Source organism: Amphibalanus amphitrite, unplaced genomic scaffold, assembly GCF_019059575.1.
Source record: "Amphibalanus amphitrite isolate SeventyFive unplaced genomic scaffold, NRLGWU_Aamphi_draft 001164F_arrow, whole genome shotgun sequence".
In the NCBI taxonomy this organism is placed as follows: Eukaryota; Metazoa; Arthropoda; class Thecostraca; order Balanomorpha; family Balanidae; genus Amphibalanus; species Amphibalanus amphitrite.
The window spans coordinates 200,079-224,577 of record NW_024882658.1 but is presented as its reverse complement, the minus strand read 5'-3'; the positions used below and the strand labels follow the sequence as shown (position 1 = coordinate 224,577).

At 56.5% G+C, this 24,499-nt stretch overlaps 1 protein-coding gene across 1 annotated transcript; it reads left to right on the top strand.

Moving 5' to 3' along the window:
* On the top strand, positions 1 to 22,172 carry LOC122370741 (centrosome-associated protein CEP250-like). Its single transcript, XM_043346610.1, has 21 exons — positions 1 to 359; positions 556 to 633; positions 1,871 to 2,010; positions 2,468 to 2,542; positions 2,976 to 3,241; positions 3,489 to 3,633; positions 4,042 to 4,149; positions 4,605 to 4,834; positions 5,805 to 5,943; positions 6,079 to 6,273; positions 6,653 to 6,761; positions 7,110 to 14,149; positions 14,451 to 14,924; positions 15,128 to 15,331; positions 15,666 to 15,890; positions 18,550 to 18,753; positions 19,093 to 19,338; positions 19,597 to 19,854; positions 20,231 to 20,585; positions 20,820 to 21,063; positions 21,367 to 22,172. The coding sequence occupies exons 1-21, from the start codon at positions 155 to 157 to the stop codon at positions 21,443 to 21,445; spliced, it is 11,019 nt and encodes a 3,672-aa protein (XP_043202545.1). The 5' UTR covers positions 1 to 154; the 3' UTR covers positions 21,446 to 22,172.
* The last annotated feature ends 2,327 nt before the right edge of the window (positions 22,173 to 24,499 follow it).

Sequence of the window (24,499 nt, the reverse complement as noted above, 5' to 3'; positions counted from 1 at the left end):
TTTGAGAAGATTTCGGTCGGGGTGAGGACGATGCTCTGCTAGATATTTGACAATTTTGTTAATCGTGGTGAAGATGTGTTTCAATAAAGGGGCATAAAAGCTTTATGGTCGATTTGAGCGCTAATCTGCCTGGTGGCTTTAGTTAAACGAGAATATGACCGATTGCAACATCAGTGTTTCGGTCCGTGTCCGAGAGCTCATCAAACGCGAGTTGAACGATGACCTCAAGAAACATTGGAAAACAAGCGAAGATAAATCGTTGTTCCAGCTCGATCCTGGGACTGGTAATGCACTTTGTCAACCATATGTCTTCGACAAAGTATATAATGAAGCTGCAACAAATGCAGACGTTTATTCAGGTGAGTTGATTTTTTTTTTTGCTTCAGCTAGCATAGGCTCATGCTCATGGACAAAGGTATGCTCATAGCTGTCACTCTTGCACTCTATTTGTTTTAACTTTTAGGTGCATTTCAGGTAGTATTGATTATTGTTTGAACTCACTCAAATGTTGAGGCTCGAGATGTCAAAACTCTGATTTGCCATCGTTTGTTTCAGGCACTGTTGAAGAGCTGGTCAACTCTGCAATGGCCGGCTTCAACACTACGATATTCGCCTACGGTCAAACATCATCTGGTAAGGAACTCACGGCGTTAGCGCCGACTGCCGTCCGGCAATCCCCGCCGCCTGCTGACGGAGTCTGGTGTATGATTTCACTCCCCCCCCTCCCCCACACTTCGTCAGACGTCGGGGACTCGGATTTCACCCTCCCAGCCCCACACCTCATCAGACGTCGGGTGTTAGATTTCAGTCTCATAATTCTCCCCCCCCCATCCCCCCAATCCCCACCGTCGCTGCTCGACGGTGGTCGGACTCGGATCCTGGCTCCGCCCCCTTTATCCCCCTCGACGGAGAAACTTATGCCCCAGCTTCCGCGGTACGGCCGGTTCTGTCGTATCGGGTCGGGCCCGTCAGGTCATATGTAAATTGTAATCGATCTGTGGTTACGACCGTCACTGCTCGTTTCAATCGTCTATAGCCTCTAACCAGGTAACTGACTCAGGTCGGCGCCGACCGCCACATTGATGACCGATCGACGGGACATACAAGACGCGGTTGGCTTGATGGTATTGCTGGATGCCGGATACGTCAGTTCGGTTCCCTCCCAACATACCGACGTGACACAGGCTGTCTCCATCTGCTGGTCCCTTCTGGCGCTCCCGACGGAGGAACGGACACTGACAGCGTCCTCCGGTGACGTTCTGTCTATTTCAGGCTGTCTGGGTGCATGGTGTGTCCGGCTATGGCATCTGTCGCTCGAAAAACAACAGCATGATCCTTCCATTCGGCACAGTTCGAAGAGACTGTACTCACTGGTTATATGTATTCATTTGCGATCTTACTTAGGAAGTTGTCAACTTTAGTGTTTTTACTTATTTTGTTTTCATTGATTCGTTGATAACGTATCTGATTTAATTGAGACATGTTGCGCATCTTGCAACGTTGCTTTCGTTCGGATATTCATTATGCAAAGGTTTCTAAAAAGTGAATGTGTTAAAGGATTGTGTATTTTTAGATATAATAATCATTTTTATAGATAGAGTGCGTGCATGATTACATGTGTGAGGCTGGTTCTGCGGTTCTTCCGGGGTAAAAATCGGTTTAGCGGTGGCCGTTGCTATGTCTGCTTGTTCTGATGAGTGTACTCGTTTTCAGCTTAACTCTCTAGACGGACTCGGACAGCAATGATGTGTTTTCGTTTTCCATCGCACCGCTGTCCTCTCCCTGGTAGTCCCACAGTAGCCAGATCGCCCCCTTGCCGTCAACTCAGTCGTTCCCAACCTGACTGTGTTCGGGCTGGCCGCTGCCGCAGGCAAAACGCACACCATGCTGGGCAACGACTCGGATCCGGGCACCATCCCGCGCGTGGTGCACCAGATGTTCGACTGTATCGAGCAGACGCCCGACCGCGAGTACCTGATCCGAGTCAGCTACATGGAAATCTACCGAGAGGTAAGTGACGTGCCCAGCGGGGGATGGGAGATTCCGGCCCGGCCCTGGTAGAACTCGGCTGCAACAAGTGCGGAAGATGGTAAAATGTGCATTGATGGCAATTTTCGAATTCAGCGAACAGGAAAGTAAAGAAGCAGTGTGCATTGTGCAATGCTTTCTGCTATCCCGTATGTCTAAATTTTAACCATGTGCTCGATTGATTTAGTCTCTTATTTAGGAGTCAGTTGTAGTTGATGGCGCATTGGTTATGTGTTACGAAGTTGTCTGCTCATCTAACGCTACGATCTAGTGAGCCGCTCGACAGAGCGCCGCCTGTGGCCACTACCGGCGGCGGGTGGTCTCAGGTATCCACAAACCGACAGGCGGCGCGTACACCAAACACACCGGCAGAACAGTCATATGCAGTGTCGTGGAACGTCTCATCGTCCCCTGATCGCTGCCTCCTCTGTCTTCTCAGGTGGTGGATGACCTGCTGTCTGAGGGACCGCGTACCTCCAAGGGACTCCGCATTCACGAGGATCCGCAGGGCCAGGTAAGATGCTGACTGCAGCAGCCTGCCGCTCCACTAGACTGTGGCGCCTGAGTGTAGGACCGGGGACAGATGGTATCACGTCAGCTGCCGCCAAACTCTGCATTTCTGTCCTTATTCACTGTATTTGTTACGAAATGTTAGCGCTTAGTGTTATATACGCTGTAAATTCGGCATATTTTGCCCAAAAAGATTATGTGACATTCAGCTGCAATATCGAGTGAACCAAAACAAAACATATTGCTGGGAAAGATCAAGCATTTGGGGGTCTCTGATCTATAATAGGCGAGAATATTCGATCCTGGCTCTATCACTAACTTTTTTATCTCAATTTGTAGTCGGTAACTGTCATTGCCACCGATGGGGCGCCGTCTCTTGGAGCGGGCTGCCCCTCAGTCCGCACCCCCTCACCTCCCCCGCCCCTCCCCACCCCCAGGTGTACGTATCCGACCTTCGTGAGCAGTGTGTCAACACGCCTGAGATGCTGCTCAGCCTGATGCGCCGCGGCGAGAACTTTCGCCACTTTGGCGTCACCAACATGAACGATCGCAGCTCGCGCAGTCACACCATCTTCCGCATCATCATCGAGTCGCGCGTGCGTGATGAGGACGGAGATGAGGACGCCGTGGTGGTGTCCCACCTGAACCTGGTCGACCTGGCCGGCTCGGAGCGCGCGCGGCAGACCGGAGCCACCGGAGACAGGTGAGGACGGGGGAGGTGGAACGGGTAGACTCAGACTGACTTATGTGTGTTGGTGGCAGACTGGTGAGTGGGGCTGATAGAACAGTCAATCTGTGTTATGTGACGTTTGTATCGACTTACGCGAAGTCTGCTCGTCTCTTTTGAAGCACTTAATGCCCGTACTGGGCGCAAAATGACCTTGTTGTCGGCGCGCCCTTAAGCCCCAATAAACAAATGACCTATGATTTATCTTTACCCTGACCTCCAGGTTCCGCGAGGGTTGTGCCATCAACTCGTCTCTGTTCGAGCTGGGGAACGTCATCAGCAAACTCAGCGAGGGCGCCCCCTTCATCAACTACCGCAACAGCAAGCTGACGCGCATCCTGCAGACGTCGCTCGGAGGCAATGCCAAGGTCAGGACAGGTCAAGGGTCCTGGTAGTCCTGGGTCAAAGGTCAAAACGGGTCACTATGTGGTAGGCCTTGGTTAGAGGTCAGGCCGGGTCAATGTGCTGCCGAGCTCTTGGTCGTAGGTCAGGCTTGGTCACTACGTGGGATCCTTGGTCTCCAGTTACAAGTCCGATAACGGACGTGTGATGCCATTAGTCAGAGGTCACAGGTCAGGTCACACTGGATCGCTCTTGGTCAGATGTCACAGCTTAGATTAAGTCACGTTGGGATACCAATTACTATCGATCGTGGGTGTGCGAATAAACGTGTTCTCGCCATGTGACATTAATTCAGTCCCATTTCGTGTTGCATTCGCCACACCGTCTGGAATCTCATAACCCCCCCCCCCCCCTGCTTCCCCCTATCCCCTCAGACGGCCATCATCTGCACTGTGACTCCGGCCGCCATCGAGGAGACCCACTCCACGCTGCGTTTCGCCAGCCGAGCCAAGACAATCAAGAACAAACCGCATATTAACGAGGTAAGCTGGTCGCTCTGACCAGACTTCTGCAGAACGAATAACAGAGTTGAATTGGGGAAGCTTTTCAAATTATCGGGGCAATGCTGTGACGGGAACGTGTGTCCCAGAGCAGCGAGCTGTGGTAATTTAATGGGCTGCGGATGCGTTTCTCCTTATGACCTATGTGTAAAGCTGCTGCTTCCTTTGCATCAATATTACCAGACATGGCTTGCTTCATTGGGTACTTATCATTTCGTAAGCTTCATAATGCCGTGATAATCAATGAAGTTGAATCATCCGGCTCATAGTCAAGTCATAGTCAAGATTTGGCTACTGTAATATTCGCACGCTATCTATTGGGTATCTCCGTGTGCGAGAGCTCGTCTCCGCCTATATGGTCGAGTCCCTGCCCCGCTGCTCTCTCCGAAGTCTCACCCCGTTCCCCACCCTGTCTGACCCCGCTCTGTCGTCCGCAGGTGATGTCCGACTCGGCTCACCTGAAGCGACTCAAGCGCGAGATCCACGGACTGCGGGCTGAACTGCAGCAGGCCAAACAGACCAACCGCGCCACGGAGGTGGAGGAGATGCAAATCGCCCTGGCGGAGGAGAGCAAGCGCAACACAGAGCTGCAGGAGCGGCTGCGACAGCTCACCGAGAAGTTGGTCGTCAGCTCGGCTCCCAGCGAGAAACCGCAGCTGCTGGCCGCGTGAGTGCGGGGCGGGGAGACATCGGTGGGCCTTGGTTCGTCGGCTGATGTTGTACACTGCATGTGCTGCTTACCGGGCACGGCGGTATTGTAATTAACATGACCTTCAGTGTGGCTAGTCAGCTGAATCTTGCAACGCATGTGTCCAATGTGCTAATGCATGAGTTTTTGTTTTTTGTTTGTTTGTTTTGTTTTGTTGGGTTAGGCCCTTTCGGTCTGACAAGACCATTGCAGAGCCGGAAGGATTATAGGAATTAGGGGGAGACATTGGTCTGGGCAGGCACCCTAGTGAGTCGCCGGGGCTGAGCTCGTCCAGAGGACAGGCTACCCAGCCCCAAGGCACTCACTGCACCCGGCTACGGGGTGCGCTCCCTCGGGAGCAGCGGTGCCGCTCCAAGGGAGCAGCCCGCATGAGATAAAGTTGCCTGTCCAGCCCGGAAGGGGGTTACGGCGTGGAGGAGAAGGACTTCAGTATCCTGAGGATAGAAGCACGGAACGGTGGTCTATGCTTTGTTTGTTTTGTTGGGTTAGGCCCTTTCGGTCGACAAGACCATTGCAGAGCCGGAAGGATAATAGGAATTAGGGGGAAACATTGGTCTGGGCAGGCACCCTAGTGAGTCGCCGGGGCTGAGCCCGTCCAGAGGACAGGCCACCCAGCCCCAAGGCACTCACTGCACCCGGCTACGGGGTGCGCTCCCTCAGGAGCAGCAGTGCCGCTCCAAGGGAGCAGCCCGCATGAGATAAAGTTGCCTGTCCAGCCCGGAGGGGGTCGCGGCTTGAAGGAGAAGGATTTCAGTATCCTGAGGATAGAAGCACGGATAGGTGTGGTCTATGCATGAGCATCGGGCATGTCTTACATAACCATTTTGATCATGCTTGATCGCGTGTCCTCGAGCTGAAAGCTTACATTATCGCGTGGTAGGTTGAAGGTGGTGCTTGTCTTGTGATCTTTACTCCCGGCGCTCCCCAGGTCCCAGAGGAAGAAGCGGCGGATGACGTGGTGCGGCTTACAGCGCAGCCGCCAGAGCCTGGCACCGTTCCAGCGGCCGCTGCTGCTGCCACCTGTGGCCGAGCGGTCGGACTCGCAGTTCGCCGAGCCGCCGCCAGACGTGAGTGGCGCGGGGAGACCGGCATCGCGAGCGCAAAACGCTCAGCTGTGATTATGGTTAAACTTTTATGGTATGAGTGAAAACCTCTCTTATTGTCCTCACTTTCACCATTCCTATCCTCCTGCTTTCCGACAGGAGGCGGCCGGCTCTGTGTTCGTCGCGGACGGGGCCGGGCCCGCGCCGCCGCCGGTCAGCCGCGTCACGTGTAGGAAGCGGCGCGCAACCAGTATGGACGCGGCGCCGCAGCACTCGCCACCCATCAGCGTGGACGCGGCGACGCAGACGGTGGAGCTGCCCCCGCCCCCTCCGCCGCCGCTGCCAATCGACCAGGTAAAGGGGAGAGGGAGAGATCACACAGACTGGTGCCCCCCCCCCCCCTCCCCCAGTAACGGAGAAAGGGTGAGAGACATGGACAGCGCCTCGAGCACACGGCACTTCATACTGTCGGATAGCTATGGTACCTAGTCTGGTACCTACCAGGTAGATGTGAAGGCGTTTGGAACACGTGATACGATGTTGTGTTCCGTACGGCTCGCTCCGAGTTAATTCCCAAATTGCTCACCCCGTTGATGCGTTGTGCAGCTGCTAGGTGAGCCGCCGGCCGGCGTGACCCAACGCACAAATGATCCGACCGTGTCCGTGTCACGATTTAGAAGTTGTGTCCACGGCCCGTGTTACGACTAACAGCCCGTGTCCGTTCTGTTCACAGGAGGGTCGTCACCGCAAGAGGCGTCGCGCCGGCCTCCACCTGGCTGGATCCGAGAACCGGCTAGCGCCGCTGGACGACATAGCAGAGGAGGGACAGACGGCTGCGGCAGGTGGGTGCGGTCACATCATATTAGCAAGGTTTGCTCGCAACAGTAAATTTATTTAAAAAAATATATCCAGCTGTCCAATTAGAGTCACCGCATCACTTTTTATGCATTTTTTCCTACCTCGTTTTCCAATGCGTTCTCAGTGATCCCTGCAGCAGCTGTCGTATTATCTTAATTGGCTGAGACTTCTCCCGCAGTGTCAGCAGCCGCGGCTCGGTTGCTGAGCGGAGGGTGCCGTCAGGCGATCCTGAGGCTCTTGTCTGGCCGTGTCTGTTCGATTGTCGCGCGAAGAGCGTTGCTGGATGTTTGACCCGGGCTTCATATTCTGACGGTGGTCTCTTCTCTCCACAGACGAGGGCGGCGAGGTCGAGCTGCTGCGGAAGGAGGTGGAGCAGCTACGTCAGGAGCGTCAGGAGGCCGCCAGCGCTGTCAGTCGCCTGGAGCAGGAGCTGACAGCGTCGTCTGACACCGTTTGCCGTCTAGAACAGGAACTGACAGCCTCCAAGGAGGAAGTTCAGCGGCTGTCTTCTGCCACTGAACTGGCTGACACCGTCTGCCGTCTAGAGCAGGAGCTGACAGCCTCGTCTGATATGGTCTGCCGTCTAGAGCAGGAGCTGACAGCCTCCAAGGAGGAAGTCCAGCGGCTGTCTTCTGCCACTGAACTAACGGACACTGTCGCCCGTCTAGAGCAGGAGCTGACAGCCTCGTCTGATATGGTCTGCCGTCTAGAGCAGGAGCTGACAGCCTCCAAGGAGGAGGTTCAGCGGCTGTCTTCTGCCACTGAACTAACGGACACTGTCGCCCGTCTAGAGCAGGAGCTGACAGCCTCCAAGGAGGAAGTCCAGCGGCTGTCTTCTGCCACGGAACCTACCGAAACTGTCGCCCGTCTAGAGCAGGAACTGACAGCCTCCAAGGAGGAAGTCCAGCGGCTGTCTTCTGCCACTGAACTAACGGACACTGTCGCCCGTCTAGAGCAGGAGCTGACAGCCTCGTCTGACATGGTCTGCCGTCTAGAGCAGGAGCTGACAGCCTCCAAGGAGGAAGTCCAGCGGCTGTCTTCTGCCACGGAACCTACCGAAACTGTCGCCCGTTTAGAGCAAGAGCTGACAGCTTCGTCTAACATGGTCTGCCGTCTAGAGCAGGAGCTGACAGCCTCCAAGGTGGAATTCCAGCGACTGTCTTCTGCCACGGAACTTGCCGAAACGATCTCCCGTCTAGAGCAGGAACTGACAGCCTCCAAGGAGGAAGTCCAGCGGCTGTCTTCTGCCACTGAACTTGCAGACACTGTAACCCGTCTAGAGCAGGAGCTGACAGCCTCGTCTGACATGGTCTGCCGTCTAGAGCAAGAGCTGACGGCCTCCAAGGAGGAAGTCCAGCGGCTGTCTTCTACTACGGAACTTGCCGAAACGGTCGCCCGTTTAGAGCAGGAGCTGACAGCCTCGTCTGACATGGTCTGCCGTCTAGAGCAGGAACTGACAGCCTCCAAGGAGGAAGTCCAGCGGCTGTCTTCTGCCACTGAACTAACGGACACTGTCGCCCGTCTAGAGCAGGAGCTGACAGCCTCGTCTGACACGGTCGCCCGTCTAGAGCAGGAGCTGACAGCCTCCAAGGAGGAAATCCAGCGGCTGTCTTCTGCCACTGATCTTACGGACATCGTAACCCGTCTAGAGCAGGAGCTGACAGCGTCGTCTGACACCGTCTACCGTCTAGAGCAGGAGCTGACAGCCTCCAAGGAGGAAGTACAGCGGCTGTCTGCTACGTCGGATAGCTCAGAGCATGACCGATCTTTGGCTGAAACTGTTCGTCGTTTGGAGGAAGAGCTGGCTGCCTCTAGGGCGGAGAACGAACGTCTGGCGTCCGCACTCGAGGTGCAGGCGGAACAACAGACAACCGCCTCGGCCTGCGGCACGCATGAGCCGCAGAGTGGGATGCCGGCTGGCGAGGAGCAGTCCGCCCTCGCCCTGCGACTAGAGGAGCAGGACCGCACGCTGCAAGCGGCCGCTGCAGACAGAGACAGACTAGCCGACACAGTGCAGCGTCTGGAAACGGAGCTGGCCGCGGCCAGGGAGGAAGGCCGTCAGCTGGTCTCTGCGTCTGAGGCTGCCGAGCTGAAAAATACCATCGAGCGACTCCAGTCGGAGCTGGCCGCCGCCAAAGACCAGCCACGGCCTCTTGACTCGACGTCGTCAGACGAGAAGATGGAGACCGATGACAATCTGGTGGCTAACCTACGCGAAATCATCGTCTGTCTGCAACGGCAGTTGGCTGACGCTAAGGAAGTAACTCAGCGCGAGGCTTCCACGAGTCCCGAGACGTCCGTGCCGGCCACGGCTGAGGTACAGAAAACCATCGCCCGTCTGCAGCAGCAGCTAGCGGCAGCTGAGGAGAGACAGCGGCTAGCGGGTGCCATCGGAGCTCAGAAAATGGACGTCGGAGCCGAGGAAACAGAGGCCGGAGCTCAGGAGGCGGACGCGTTAGCTCAGGATGCGGCTTCCGGAGCTCAGGAGACGACTGTTGGAGTTGAGGAGGCGACTATGGGAGTTGAAGAGACGGACGCTGTAGCTCAGGAGACGGATACTGGAGCTAAGGAGACGGATACAGGAGCCGATGCGACGGCTGTCGGAGCTCAGATGACCGCTGGCGCTGAGGCGACGGATACTGGAGCTGAGGAGACGGACGCTGTAGCTCAGGAGATGGCCGTCGGAGCTGATGAGACTGATATTGGAGCTGAGGAGACGATTGCCGGAGCTCAGGAGACGGACGCTGCAGCTCAGGAGACGGCTGCCGGAGCCCAGGAGACGGACGCTGTAGCTCAGGAGACCGACGTCGCTCGGTTGCAGGAGACCATCGTCAGCCTCCGACGGGAGCTGGCGGCTGCTCGGGCCGAAACGGAGCAGCTGATGGTGACTACCGATTTGCAAAGGGAGAATGACGACGCCGTGGCAATGGAGACGATCGACAATCTCCGCCGCGAGCTGGAGACGGCCAGGGAGCAGGCGGAGCAGCTGCTGACGGCAGCGACGGACGAGTCGCTGGAGGCGCTCAACGATGTGCGCCGAGAGATGGTCATTGAACGCGACCGACAGAACGAGGAGCGGAACCTGATGCGCCACGAGCTGCAGATGGCCAGACAGGAGGTGGCGGAGGGCGCCGCTGAGGAGCTGCAGGAGGCGGAGCAGGAGCTGGAGACCGCGCGTCAGGAGATCGAACGCCTGACGGAGGCCGCTGAGGAAGCTGAACGAGCGCGCGTTGCGCAGGCAGAGGCCTTTGCCGCGGAGAGGGCCGAACTCGAGAGAGGTTTTGGCGTGGTACAACGCAAAGTGGAGGAAATGGAGAGGTCCGTCGCCGAACAGACTGAGCTTATCCTTCACCTGCAAGCTAGGTGCGCCGCCCCGCCGGCCGCCGATGGCCAGCCGGAGCCGACTGTAGAGGAACACGCGCCGCCAGAAGACTGGCCAGAATCCAACTCCGACTCCGAGCCTTCCGAGATCGACGACTCCGAGCCTTCCGAGGTCGACGACTCCGAGCCTCCCGAGGCCGCGCGAGAGATGGATGCTGAGGTGACGACGGCGACACAGCGCCAGGAGGATGAGATCGCAACTCTACGCCGGCGTATAGAGAAGCTGCACGGGGAGCTGTCCGCGGCTATCTCCGAGGAGAAGTTCCAGGCAGCGGTGGACGAGCGGCTGCGCGGCGTTGCTGAGGGAAAACTGCATGAGGAGCTAGAGATCGCCGAAAAACGCTGGCAGGCAGAGAAGGCCGGTCTTCAGGTGCAGCTAGAGACGGCCAGAAGTGAAAACCAGGCGCTCGCGGTTCGCCTGAAGGCGGAGGCGGAGCAGGCGACCGAGCTGGCGCAGGCGGAGGTGTCGCGCCTGCAGCGTCAGCTCGAGGCGTCCCGGGCGGAGCTGCGTGTGCAGGTGGAGCAGACGCAGCGGCAGGCTGAACTGGAGCGCGCCGGTCTGCACAGGAAGCTGGACAAGGCGTGCGCTGAGCTGGCCGCCCTGCAGGCGCAGCTGGTTACAGAGGCGGAGGCGGCCGCGCAGCGGTCCGCCGCCGAACAGGCGACCGCTGAGGAGGCGCGGCGCCGTGCACTGACCGAGGACCCGCGCCAGCCGGCGCCGGCGCTCGGCTCTCCCAGCCTGATGCCGCCGCCGCCGCCGCCCGGGCCGGCGGACGCGGCCGACGCATCCATGATGGACATGTCGCTAGATGTGACTGTCTCAGGACTGTCCCTGTCGGCGCTCCGTCCGCCAGCGCCGCCCGCCGGCGAGGCCGTCTCGCTGTTCGACGAGCTGCAGTCGCTGCGCCGACGCTCGGCCGCGCCCACGCCCGCCCCCGCCGCCGCCCCGGGAACACCTGGCTGTAACGCGTCCCAGCTGCTTAGTGAGAGTATCGAAATGGACGAGTCATTGGCGGCGGGCTCGCCGGCTGGTGACCGCTCGGTCTCGGCCGGCCGCTCGGCTCTGGCCAACCAATCGTCGCTGAGTGAGGTGTCCGTGCTGACCCCCGGCGTGACGCTGGACCGCAGCCTGTTGGCGGCCGACGTGGCGGCTGTGTACGAGGAGCTGCGGCGCCTGCAGCAGCAACTGACAGCCGGCGGTGACTCGCCCGAGCAGCGGGTTCGCCAGCTGCAGGCGGAGCTCGAGCAGCGGGACGAACAGCTGCGGCAGCTGCAGGCACAGCTGGATCAGCTGCAGCGGCCAGCGGAGTCGGAGGAACGAGCCGAGAACGAGTCTGCTCTGTCGGTACCTGATTTGTCACAGCTGAACGATCACTCAACAGCCGGTATGAGTCTGACTTTGGAAGATGATGGTGAGGAGGGTCCTGCGGAGCGGAGCGGAGAGGACGAGAAGCCTGCCGACGCAGAGTTGTCTCAGGAGGCTCCTGACACCGCGGACCGGGCCGAAGTGTCACCAGACTTGGCCTCGGAAGTGGCCAAGGCGCGCTCGCTGCTTGCCGAGCTGGCTGGCCTGCCGGCGGATGGTGGCGCATCTTTGCTGGAGCTTATCCGAGCGCTGCCCCGTACTGACACCGCCGCCGAGTCAGACGCCGGCGTAGACCCGAACGTCACCTGCAGCGGGCCGGAGCCGGCGGAAATGACGTGCGTGGTACAGGCGGCCGATCTCGACCTGACGTGCGCGGACCGACCGCAGTCGGACCCAGAGCCGAGTCCCATGGAGCTGACCTGCGTGATGCAGGCCTCCCAGCTGGACCTGACGGCGGCGACCGGCTCTGACGAGAGCGCCGCGCCGCTCGAGATCAGCGTTATGGACAGCGGCGAGCAGCAGGCACCCGAGGAGGTGACGGTTCAGTTCGGCGACGCCACGCTGGCTGATCTGTCCCTCGCGCCTCAGCCCGAGCGGCCGGAGCCGGGGACGGCTCTGCGGCAGTCGCGTCAGGAGACGGACGACGTCAGGAGGCAGCTGTTACAGCTGACGGAGGAGCACCAGAACGTGCAGACGCAGCTGGCAGGACTGACGGCGGAGAAGCGGGCGTTGGAGACGCAGCTGGAGACGGCTTCGGCGGAGAAGCAGACGCTGGAGTCTCAACTGGAGGTGGCTTCGACGCAACAGCAGACGCTCGAGACGCAGCTGGAGACGGCTTCGGCGCAGCAGCAGCAGGCCAGTGACCAGGTGGCGGAGTTCCGGGCTCGCGTGGAGGAGCTGACCACCGAGAGGGACCGGCTGGCGGCTGAGCGAGTGGCGCTCGAGCGCAGAGTCATGGTCTCTGAGGAGGACGCCAGTGAGGCCGAGTCGCGTCTCGCCACCGTCGAGGACAGCACAAAGAAGATCGAGGCGAACGTGTGGAGTCTGCTGTCCCAGCGTGACGAGCTGTCCGCTCAGCTCGAGCAGGTGACCGTGGAGAAGGACAGCCTGGCCGTGGAGCTGGAGGCGGTGACGGAAGAGCGGGAGGACGTCTCGTCCCAGCTGAGGGAGGTCACTGCCGAGAAGGAGGAAATGTCGGTGCGTCTGGAGCGCGTCTCCTCGGAGCAACGAGCTGCGGCTGAGCGGCTGAGCGCCGTGACTGCCGAGCGGGACGCCGCCGCTGCGCAGGTCACAGAGCTGACGGAGGGACACCAGGAGCTGCAGCGCCGTATCGAGGAGGCGCGCCAGCAGCAGGCTGAGATGGAGAAGCAGCAGCAGCAGCTGGCGGACCAGGACCCGGCCGCTGGCGAGACAGCCGATCAGCTGCTGCGGCGCCTGGTGGCCGCGCGCGCCAGTCTGGCCAGCGCGCGCGCTCAGCAGGCTAATGAGCGAGACGTGGCCGCCGGCCTCCGTCAGCTCAACGAGCAGTGTCTGGCCGACAACGAGTCGCTGCGCGCGGCCACGGCGGCAGCCGAGCAGCGACTGGCTAAGCAGACGGCTCAGCTGACCGAGCTGCGCGCTCAGCTGGCCGGCCTGGATGAGCTGCGCGAACAGCAGCATCGCGACAGCCGCGAGTGCGAGCGGCTGCGGCGCACACTGCAGGAGGCTGAGGACACCGACCGCGAGCTGACTGCGCTCTCCGCGCGGCTGGTGCGGGCAGAGGAGGCCGCCGCCGCCGCCCGGCGCGCGCACGAGATCGCCGAGCGGAGCGCCGCCGACGCGGCTGCCGCGCTGGCCGCCGCCACCGCCGGCCAGGAGCAGCACGAGGCGCTTCTCTCCGCGGCTGAGCAGCGCGCCGAGCGGGCCGCCGCCGAGCTGGCTGAGGCCCGCGCTGAGGCCGCGGAGGCGCAGCAGCGTGCTGACGAGCTGGCGCCGCGCCTCTCGCGCGCCGAGGCAGAGCGGGACGAATGCCGCGCGCTGCTCTCTGAACTAGAGGAGCGCACCGCGCGCGAGACGGAACGGCTGGCGACGGCAGCGGCCGAGAGCAGCGGTGACTGCCGGCAGGCGAGCCGCGAAATCAGTGACCTGCGCGAGATGCTAGCCAGTCGCCAGGAGGAGCTGCAGTCGCAGGCCGCCTGTCTACAGAAGGTCCGATCCAAGCGGCAGGAAGCCGAGAAACTGGCCGAGACGCTGACCGGCGAGCGTGACGCGCTGGCCGCCGAGAAGGCCCGGCTCGAGTCGGAGCTGGCTGCACTGACTGCCGAACGGGACGAGCTGACCGCCACCGGCGCCGCGCTGAGGGAGGAGCTGTCTACCGTGCGCCAGGCCGCCGACGACCTAAAGACTAAACTATCTGAGACGAGAGGGCGTCTGGAGCGACTGCAGCACTCTGCGTCCGAGCGTCAGTCGCAGCTGCAGTTCGAGCTAGACGAGAGGGAGGTGGGCCTTCTGCACGTCCAGGAGGAGCACGAGCAGCTCCAGCAGCAGCACAAGCAGCTGCAGCAGCAGCACGAGAAGCTGCAGCAGCAACACGAGCAGCTCACCCGGCAGGACGGGCAGGCGCAACAGCGCCTTATTCAGCTACAGGTGCGTCCACTGTTACTTTGCACGAGCTTCGTACTGCAGGTTACTATCGTATAGATCATTTTGAATCCTAGTTGTTAATGTATATTTAATATTTACCCGTGTGTGATAAATTACGTAGCAATGAGACTAGATGCACCAAAATGTATGTAGGTACACTAAGTTTTATTCGAAGCGATGGTATTTGATATGCCTTATTCACCTGGGATCGATCTGATTCACACACTAAATTATCGCAGGCTTCGTGCTCCAATCGCAGTGTCCCTCCCGTGCTGACCGGAATGTCGGCGCCTGTGCCCTCCAGGGAAGCCTGGACCACATGACCGAGGTGCTCGCCTCCGTGAGATCGGAGGCGGAGGCGCGGGTCGCCTCCCTGGCGGCTTCCCACGAGGCGCAGGTGGCGGCGCTCTCAACGGAACGGGACGAGCAGCTGGCAGCGGCTGCGGCTGAGCTAGAAAACCAGCGGACATCCGCCGCGGCTGAGTTAGAAAACCAGCGAGCGGCAGCCGCAGTTGAGCTAGAAAACCAGCGGAAATCTGCTGCGGCTGAACTAGAGAAACAGCGGACGGCGGCCGAGACCGAGCTAGAAAACCAGCGGACAGCAGCCGAAGCAGAACTAGAAAACCAGCGGACTGCGGCCGCTGCAGAACTAGAAAAACAGTGCGCCGCAGCCGCGGCCGAGCTGGAGACTCTGCGGAAACAGCTCTCTGAGGAGTACCAGAAGGAACACGACAGGCTGTCGGCTCTGATCAGCCACGCCGAGGACGCCCTGCAGCAGGTGAGGCGCCAGACCCGAACCCCTCTTAGTGTGTTCAGTCTTGTCGCGATAGATAGTGGTAGCCTGACGTACCCTCTCGGCTCTTGAACTGCTCCTTTTGGCATTTATAAAGCGCTGGTAATGGAGGTAATTCTATGGAGAAGCTTCATCTATAGGTCGAGGTCGAGATATTATTTATGACTCTGAATTTGTACCTTTGTTAGGCGCGCGCTCAGCTCTCGGAGCGCGACCAGCAGCTGCGAAATGAACAGGCGGCCGCTGTCGAGCTGCGCCGCCGGCTGGAGACCGAGACGGCGGAGGCGGCCGCGCGGCTGGCCGCCCAGAAGACGAAGTTCGAGGAACAACAGCAACAGGAGTACGACCGGCTCACCGGCATGATAGCCGAGTGTGAGGACGAACTCGAAGAGGTGAGATAAACGGATCAGCTCACTGAGGGAGCCCAGTGAACACAGTCCCAGTGACACACTGCACAGTGCACAGCCAAGGGTAGTGTTCTCGTCATGTTCGTTCAGTGTTCACCCTAACATCGTCCCGTGCTCGTATGTAAGTAATATTTTTTTTCAACTACTCGGGGAAGCAAACTCTCTGTTGGCAAAGTTTGATAAACGCGGATAAGTCTGCGTCGATATATCATACACCACCAAAAACCTAATCGAACTTTAGAATACTTTTTACGCTACCTCATCACTTATTCGTTACCTGATTCTGATGCCTTCTCTAACGCCTCGTCCACTGCTATAGGAGCGTAACCAGCGGGAGGAGCAGGTAGCCGATCGGGACGCCCAGCTGGCCGAACGGGACGCGCAGCTGAAGGAGCTGCGCCGGCAGCTGGAGAGCCGCAGCATCGACTCGGCAGCGGCGCTACAGGCGGAGCGGGCCGAGACGGCCGCCCAGCTCGACCGCTACCGGCGGCAGACGGACGAGTTCTCCAAACTGGTGGACGAGGGCAAGGCTAGGCTGGCAGAGGTGGGTCACAACTCATAGCCCACAGGTCACATAATTGGTCACCTCACTAACTTATTGGCTTCACTTACATACGTACTAATTTACTGCTTAAAGTAGGTGCCCACAATTGGCTTCGCCTAACCTAGGGCTCCTATCCCGTACCCACTACCGCCGCGATCCTCTTTTCTATCTACCTTTGCATGCTTCTGCCTATCGTATCAGGTTTTAAATGTTGAAAGGTTTCGGCTGGTTTGCGGAGATGGCATTGCCCGATTCCATGGTGTGAGCGTTCTAACACCAGCATCGAGCGAGCGAGCGAGGTGAGCGATGTTTTACGTAGAATAGTAGAAATTTCTGAGTAATCTCATACTCAGAAATTTCTGCTTTTTACGTTAGACTTTGCTCGCTCGTAACCAAGTATTGGACTATTCCCGATGCATATGGGTGAACCCTATAACCCGCACACCGACGGGGGTCCGCGCCAACTTAGAACCGACGGGGGAAGGGCGGATATCCGTCCGCCCCCCCCCCCTTGAGATCTCGAGAACGAAGTAAGATAGCGACAAGCGGTAAACGGTATGGGGTACACAGACACACGGACAAGGTCTACAATTTTTACTGAGGTCTTTTTCAGGTCAGGTCAAAGATGACGTCACGGGGGTCAAAAAAGTCAAAATAGCGGCGCTAGATTTGAAGAGCGTTTTTCTCGAATAACTTTCGAAGTATCCAAGCTAGGAACAATCAACAAACCAATAAGTAATAGCACCATCGTCCATCGTGATCCTCTCGTCGATCCGCATCGAAACATATAAATGTTGACCTCGGAAGGTCAAGGTCAAAGGTTGACATCAGGTCACATGACCTTAAGGTCATTATGTACATATATCATTCGATGCGATTTGACGAGCTGAACATAATGAGGCCATCCGCGCGGCTGTATCTCGTTTTTGTAAGTTATTAGCAAAAAAAAAAAAACTTTGGTGACCTTTGATGATGTCACACGACCTTACAGTTGCCCAAGGGCAAAAGGCCTCAAGGTGGTCATGGTTGATATATGAAGTCATTTATGTGTGAGATGGAAGCAGATTATTATTATAGCAGTGCTCATTGAATGCTACAGCAGCTTTCCTGTTAATCAACTTCCTGTTGAGTGACTCAATCTGCCGAACGATCTTTTTATGTTCTTCGGTATGTTCAAATAAGATGTTACCGATGCTCATAATAATAAGTACTTTTAGAAATGACATTTAAATGACCTTATCGTTCGACGCGTTTCGTATATTCCCTATACATTTTCAAGAACAAAGGTCAAATTATTTTTAGGTCGCTCGACGAAGTTTGAAATTATATCACCGCGCTCGTGAATGGCTATCATAGGTATTTTTAGTAGCGGGCATTAACATGTATAATATCTAAACTAAATCACGCATCTTAAATGTGATAAAATAAAACACACATTTCAAAGTCACGATAATGAAAGACACATAAACTAGAAATGACCTACAAGTACACACACACTAGAAATGACCCGATTATTATGCCTGACACACGTCTTATGTGGTCAGGCGGCACCCGTCGTATAGCTGTAGAATACCCCGAGCGTTCAGCTGCCGATTTATGGCCGGGTCTCTCTCCTTGATGAGGATGGCCTCGAGGGCGACGAGACGCCGGCGGTCTCGAGCCCTTCCGACGATGGACGTGTTGGCCACGATCTCTTGTCGCGTCAGTCGGGTGTTGTGCTCAGTCTCGGTGTGCTGCTGTGGTCCGCCGCTCTGCAGATGCAGGGTCAGTCGTCGGGACAGAGATGTGGTGGTGAAGCCTATGTAGCCACTTTTCGGTAGAAGCGCGCAGTCTCCTTTGGTGCATTTATGGTATATTAACTATTCCGAAGTCATTTATGGTATATTAGCCATTCCGACGCGTTTCAGTGGAAAACAGGGAGTTGATTTTCCCCCCATTGACTTATAATGGGGAGGTCAAGAAATTGCCCTGACCTTAGGTCATCGATATCAAAATTACGAGATACTCAAATTGCAGCTGCTACTATTGACCTCATTACATCCTGCAACTTTAGGACTCCGTCATCTACTGTAGCTCTGACACGGTGACAAAGTTGCAAAAAGTGATTTGAGGTCATTCGAAGTGACCTGGTGGCTTGACCTTGAAAGCTAGGGGTTGAAACTTGCACACAATGTGTAAAATTGATTGGGGAATAGTCATGCCAAATTTCGCGGCGCTACGCGTTGCGGTTCTCCCGCTATTTACGAAAAACCTCAGGGGGCGGATATTCGCCCCCCCCCCCGTCGGTGCCCGGGCTTATGCACGTGCCACGTGCAAAACGAGGTGTCAGTTTTGTAGCTGCAAATTCGTCGCAATAAAACTGCCCTTAGCCTTTTTATATGCAAATCATTCTGTTCTCCTGACTTGCGTTACATATATGTTACATATACGTATAAAACAGTAATGAAAGAATATATTCTTTTAGAAAAGTCTGAATAAGGAATTCATGGAAATGTGACGTAAAAGGATGCCGGCATTGACCAATGCTGCTGTTTTCAGATTTTTTGCGTGTCTGCTGCTTTTTTTCTTGGTTGACTATTCGTTCGTGGGTCGACTTTTTCTGTATTCCTAACTGTTGTGAACGATTCTTTAACCTTTCTGCTGTTTTTTTTTCTGTCAGGCGCGCTCGCAGCTCTCGGAGCGCGACCATCAGCTGCTAAATGAACAGGCGGCCGCTGTCGAGCTCCGCCGCCGGCTGGAGACCGAGACGGCGGAGGCGGCCGCGCGGCTGACCGCCCAGAAGGCGAAGTTCGAGGAACAGCAGCAGCAGGAGTACGACCGGCTCACCGGCATGATCGCCGAATGTGAGGACGAACTCGAAGAGGTGAGGCCGCCATCAGCTGAAGCTCACTGAGTGTACCCAGGGAGAGTAGGAGGAACAGTTCCAATAATCAGCGCACGGTAGTTTACACGTCTCGTGCTCTTACTGTCTGACATTGTGGCTTGTTTTTAACCTCTCGGGGAAGCAGAAACATTACCTTTGTCAGTTTGGTTTGGTTTTGTCAAGTTTGGTGAAGACGGTTATATCTGCGTTGATTCTACCAAAAAAGATGATGAATGATTTCTGAGATAAAGCGTGGATCATCATGTCGACACCTACCTCGCTGCTTATTTGTTATATGATCCTGTGCTGCTGTCTCTTACTCGTCGTCCGTTGCTATAGGAGCGTAACCAGCGGGAGGAGCAGATAGCCGAGCGGGACGCCCAGCTGGCCGAACGGGACGCCCAGCTGGCCGAACGGGACGCCCAGCTGAAGGAGCTGCGCCGTCAGCTGGAGAGCCGCAGCACCGACTCGGCGGCGGCGCTACAGGCGGAGCGGGCCGAGACGGCCGCCCAGCTCGACCGCTACCGGCGGCAGACGGACGAGCTCTCCAAACTGGTGGACGAGGGCAAGGCCAGGCTGGCAGAGGTGAGTCACAAGCGCCCGGCGCCGTAGTAGGTGCCACTTCGGTGCGTAAGAAAGCAGGAGGGAGTACAGGACACGTCGCTTGATCTCTGGGCCTTGTGACTTCTGTTGGCTGGTCCCTGTCCCGTTCGTGGAACCTGCTTTGACCTGTCTCTGGCCCCTCTCAGGTCACTGAGCGACTGGCCAAGCTGATAAGACTGTTGACCTGCCCTGGCGCCGCCCCTTCCCCGTGCTGACGCCGCCCCTGCCTCTCCCACCCAGGTCACTGAGCAGCTGTCCGAGCGGGACAGCCAGCTCTCGGGACTGCGCGCCGAGGTGGCTCAGCTGCAGGGCGAGATCCGCCAGCTGGTGGTGGAAAAGATGGAGAAGGAGCAGCAGCCGGCGGCGCCGGAGGCGGGCGGCCAGCCCAAGGAGTCGGTGTCGCAGCTGAAACAGCAGCTGGTGGCCGCCGTGGGCGCCAGGAGGGATGCCGAGCGACGCCTGGAGCTGCACGATCTGCCCAGCAAGCGCCAGCTCCAGGTACGGGGCGGAGCGTGGTCATATGCGTCACACTGGGTCTGGTATTCTGATAGGGGACGGCTGGATATGGGATGCTGCTCTGAATATACTTGTGATGTGATGCCGGTGGCTGATTGCAATTGGATACTCAAAGCACTAAATCACTGTCTGACTTTTCAACAACAATATGCCAAAGTCTGCTGTCGACTTTTAGCTGAACGTCAGGGCGTCTTTTTTCATAAGCATGGGTTCGCCTTTTCTCTGTCAACTCAGTTTTAAGCGGCTGGACGCACGCTTTTCACACTCATTTTTTTTTTAGATCATCTGAATCTGTTGGCAGGCAAATTGTAGTTATTGTTGTGTGCTGTGTGTAACTCAGCGTCCCTCTGTCCGGTAGTCGGTACAGCTGGAGCTGCAGCGCGCCCGCGCCGAGGTGGAGGCGCTGAAGAAGGAGCAGCAGCAGCTGATCGCCAACAAGCTGGACGAGACGGCGGCCGTTGGTCGCGCCGACCGCCTGGGCCTGGCCGGCCCGTCGGCCGCCGAGGGGCCGCCCAGAGGCGAGGCGGGTATCGTCAAGACGTTCATGCTGGCCGAGATGGAGGGCTACGCGGGCCGGCTGGAGCGACAGGTGAAGCGGCTCACCAAGGAGCGCGACAAGTACTGTAACGCGGCGCACGCCTACCGCGCCCGGCTGCAGCTGGTCAAACAGGGCAAACCGGACCCGGGCGCGGCGCTATCACAGCAGGACAAAGGTGAGCAGCGCTCCCGAAACTCGGCACTCGGCCGGAGTTACGATGACGTTAGCGTTAGTTTTATAGCGTTAACGTTTGTCGCCGATGTTAGCTCCTAAATGATATGAATGTACCAATAAACCGAAAAGTTTTTGCAGCACACATTCTCACAAAATTATGAATTAACGGTGAGTTTGCGTGCTCAGTGCTGATTACGGCGGGTTTGCTGACCACTGTGCGCCGCTCTCTCGGCAGCTGCCGCTGGACCTCCTCCCGAGGCCGTAACAGCTGAGACGTCCACCTCGGGCGCCCCTGCCGAGCGGGCGTCCAGCGCGGGCGCCCCCACCGACCGAACGTCGGACGGCAGCCCGGAGCGAGCGTCCCGGGCTGGGAGACGACGCGGCTCGCCTGACGACCAGACGCCCGAGGCCGGTCGGCCGGCCGGCTCGGGCCGTCGCGCAGCGCACGGGCTCGCCGAAATGTCGACGAACACGCCCAGGTGAGAGCTGCAGCGCACTGGGGATGACTGTCTGTCTTTCTAGATGCCTTATACACGGCGGGTATACATGTCTTTCTGTTTGTGTATGTCTGTTTGGCTGTTTATTTCTTGTGCATCATTCTTGCATCCTGCCGCTCGTCTTCCGCGCTCCCTTCCCTGGCTGACTCTGTATGGCTTTCTGTATATATTTTCCTTATTCCCTTCCCTCCCTTCCCTGAGGTCTGGCTGTCTATTCTCTATGTTATATGTATATCTCCCTCTATGTTTCCCTTCATTGACTGACTCTCCTTTCTGTTCCATCAGCGTTGCGCCGCCGTCGGCCAAGCGAGCCGCCGCCTCCCCGGGCCGCGTGTTGACCAGAAGACAGCGGCGGGAGCTCTAACTGGGAGCTTTAACAGTGAACTCTAACGCCGCGGGCTCTAACGGTGAGCCCTGACTGGGAACTCTTATCTGTGAACTCTGATTACGGTGCGGGCTCTAACGTTGAGCTCTAACGGTGAGCTCTAACTTTGTGAACGCTAACGGCTCGGACCACCGATAACCGGTGGGACATCAGCCGTGGTCGTTCGCATAACCCACGGCTACCTGATAAATGAACACCGCCCGTGGAGTTACGAGCAATGCGGTATCCTTTACCGCGCTTATGTAGTGGTTGTAGATTCCCAGTCCACGCTGTCCGTGTCTTCCGCTGCCGTCTTACTTTTGTCTTACTGTCGCCTTTGCGTGCGTGAAGATGCGAGTCTGTTGGTTGAATGTTGGTGTGGATTTTGTAAATTGGCATTAGAGTGGACCCCGGTGTTTGCGGAGCTATGTGAGGTACTGCAACGCGGTAAGCATATGGCATATGAGTAATGCCACACTTGTGTACAGTAGTCCGGAGATTCGTAATGCTCACATAGCGTGTAGTATGTGGCCTTTCAGCTCTGCTGCGGAGAAGCTGAGTGTACAACTGTTGCCACAGTGTAGTGTAGATGTAAAGAATAGATCCGATCGGCTTTGAACTGATCTCATTTTCATACATGTCCAGAAAATGCACACAGAATAGCCTAGATCCGTGCAGCGGAGCGTTTTGACCGTCCAGGTCGGTAATACATTGTTACTGGCGTATGGCTAATGTGTGTAACCGGATGGGATATGACCAACAATTGGTGCGGCACTTACCTGGCAACGCAACAGCTATGGGAGAGCCCAGCGAATAGTGGGAGTGAGGGGGACGGGGGGGGGGCTTGATGGTGAGCCTGATTTCCGGGCCTCGTCAATTCCAGCGTGGGACCTCTCGTTATCCCTCGTCCGTATAGGGGGTCGAACGGACCCCCCCCCCTTGGTTTTTCGCGAATAACTCGCGTAAAAAGCGGCCGATTGCAACGAAACTGTCAGTACCCTCGCGTTAAAGGGACTATCCCACCTTTTAAAATGTTGTTAAAACCAGTTAAATTGTGCCCGACTTTATAGATTGGATGACCAGGAACACGGTTCTGGCATTTATTTTTCATTAAACATCTTAGGCTTCCCATATTCCAAACACAAACTTTCAAATATGTGACGTCACAGCCCAAAAGTACCTCCTTCCCCAGGCCACATTACTGTCATAAAGCTGATTCTTTTTACTCTGTAGGCACCACAACAAAGTTCAGACCAAGTTTAAAGGTAGTGTGCCACCTTTGAAAGATTTCCCATTTTATTTTTCCTAGGATAAGAAGCTTCTGTTTTTACCTTATATCGCAAAAAAAAATCAAAAATGGGCCTGGAATAGTGCCTTTTTCGCCTAAAAGTTTATCGGTTTTTAGATATGTATAACAACTGTAGTGGGCTCACCTGCAAACAGGCGTCGGCAACAATCGCGAATGCGGCGCACTTGTGACAATAAGCAAAGGTCATTATAGTGTTACGACCATACGACGTACGGGAATGAGTTATCAGCTGTCTAATCGTAGACAACACAATGTCGAGCCTTAGGCCGCGTTCGATGTCTCCTCGGACGAAGAACATTCTACGCAGAATATTCTATTTTGCAGGGGCGGCGCCACGGGTTTTCGATAGGGGGGGACGGGGACCGAAAATCGAAAATCCCAAAAGTAGATACTGATCGTGTATGCAAAAAAAAAACGAGGCACGTAACGCCGCGAAACTTGGCAAGGCCCAAAACACATCGAATAGTGCATCCCGTTTCCAAACTTATCCTAGGACACCTAAGATCGATCACCTTTTCAAGCATCCTTGCCTCTAAATTAAAATTTGCAGTCTTGCCAACTCAAAGCTGGTTTCCTACAAGCTGCGAATTGCTTAGGTATGAGTAGCAGTGCCAGCTACTCTTACGTTTCGTACTTTCAAATTTTCGATCTTACGTCTGGTCAGCTTCAGGGCTTCACCATCATATATGTAGTCATGGAGGAAAAGTGGGAATGTCTTCTGCTCTGACAAGTGCGCCAAAATTGCAATATAATTTCAGAATCATGACATCACCACCTGATCCATATGCAACGGGCAGGGTGCAGCTAATGGCTAGCCGTCAGTGGTCATGTCATCGGTGGTCACTCAAAAGGCCATGCTAGGTCATGGAAGGTCACCAGCCGTTATTTGATCACACTTTCTGATTGATTTTACTTGCCAAGAGCTTTGCGGGAAAAACGAGCGCATGCACCGTTGAAAAAAATGAGTGAAAGGGTCTCAGGTCCGGCGACCTCTGCAGGTGAAATGCCCCAGGGTAGGATTCCGGTGCTTGTTGATTAACTTCGTCAAAAATGGCAGTAGAGCTGTGATGTCGGCACCATTGTGTTCGTCATGATCGAGCTGGCGCGACCTGCATCGTTCTCATATTCACCCTCCAATCGTAACAACTACAGCAGGGATTGGCAAATGGCGGGGCACTCCCTTTGGGAGGTAATGAAGGTCTCTGGAAACATCATCCCACATCCCTTTAGCATTAGTGGCTCTCCTTATGGAACAGGTTTCTTGACTGGTCTGTTTCACCCCAGAATTCAAAGACTAGTCAAGGTAAAGCCGAGCGCACCACAGTGAGCACAATTTGATAAGCTGGTGTATCTCAATTTTCATGTAGAACCTTTCACGTATCACGTACCTAAAACCCTTTCGTGCACTCATGCAAAAGCAACTGCCATGTTTCAACAGCTGGTAATGGCATTTTCACAGCCGCTGACGTAAGAAGAGGAGGGATGGGGGGCTCGATTAGACCCCCAGCCGTTCGGCCGCCGACCGAACTTAGTTTTGCAGAAAAAAACGAGTGCTATCGAACCCCTTGACGAGAGGGAGCCGATGCTATATCCAATTATAAGGTCTTGGGCTACTGCGTGCTTTTTTGGTCCTGCCTGTGATCTATCCGAACACTTCTCCCCACAAGTGCTGGGGTTAAATGGCATAGATTTCAAATGGTTCCTGTGGTAGAACTGCCATGCTTGAATTTGACTAATTAGGAATG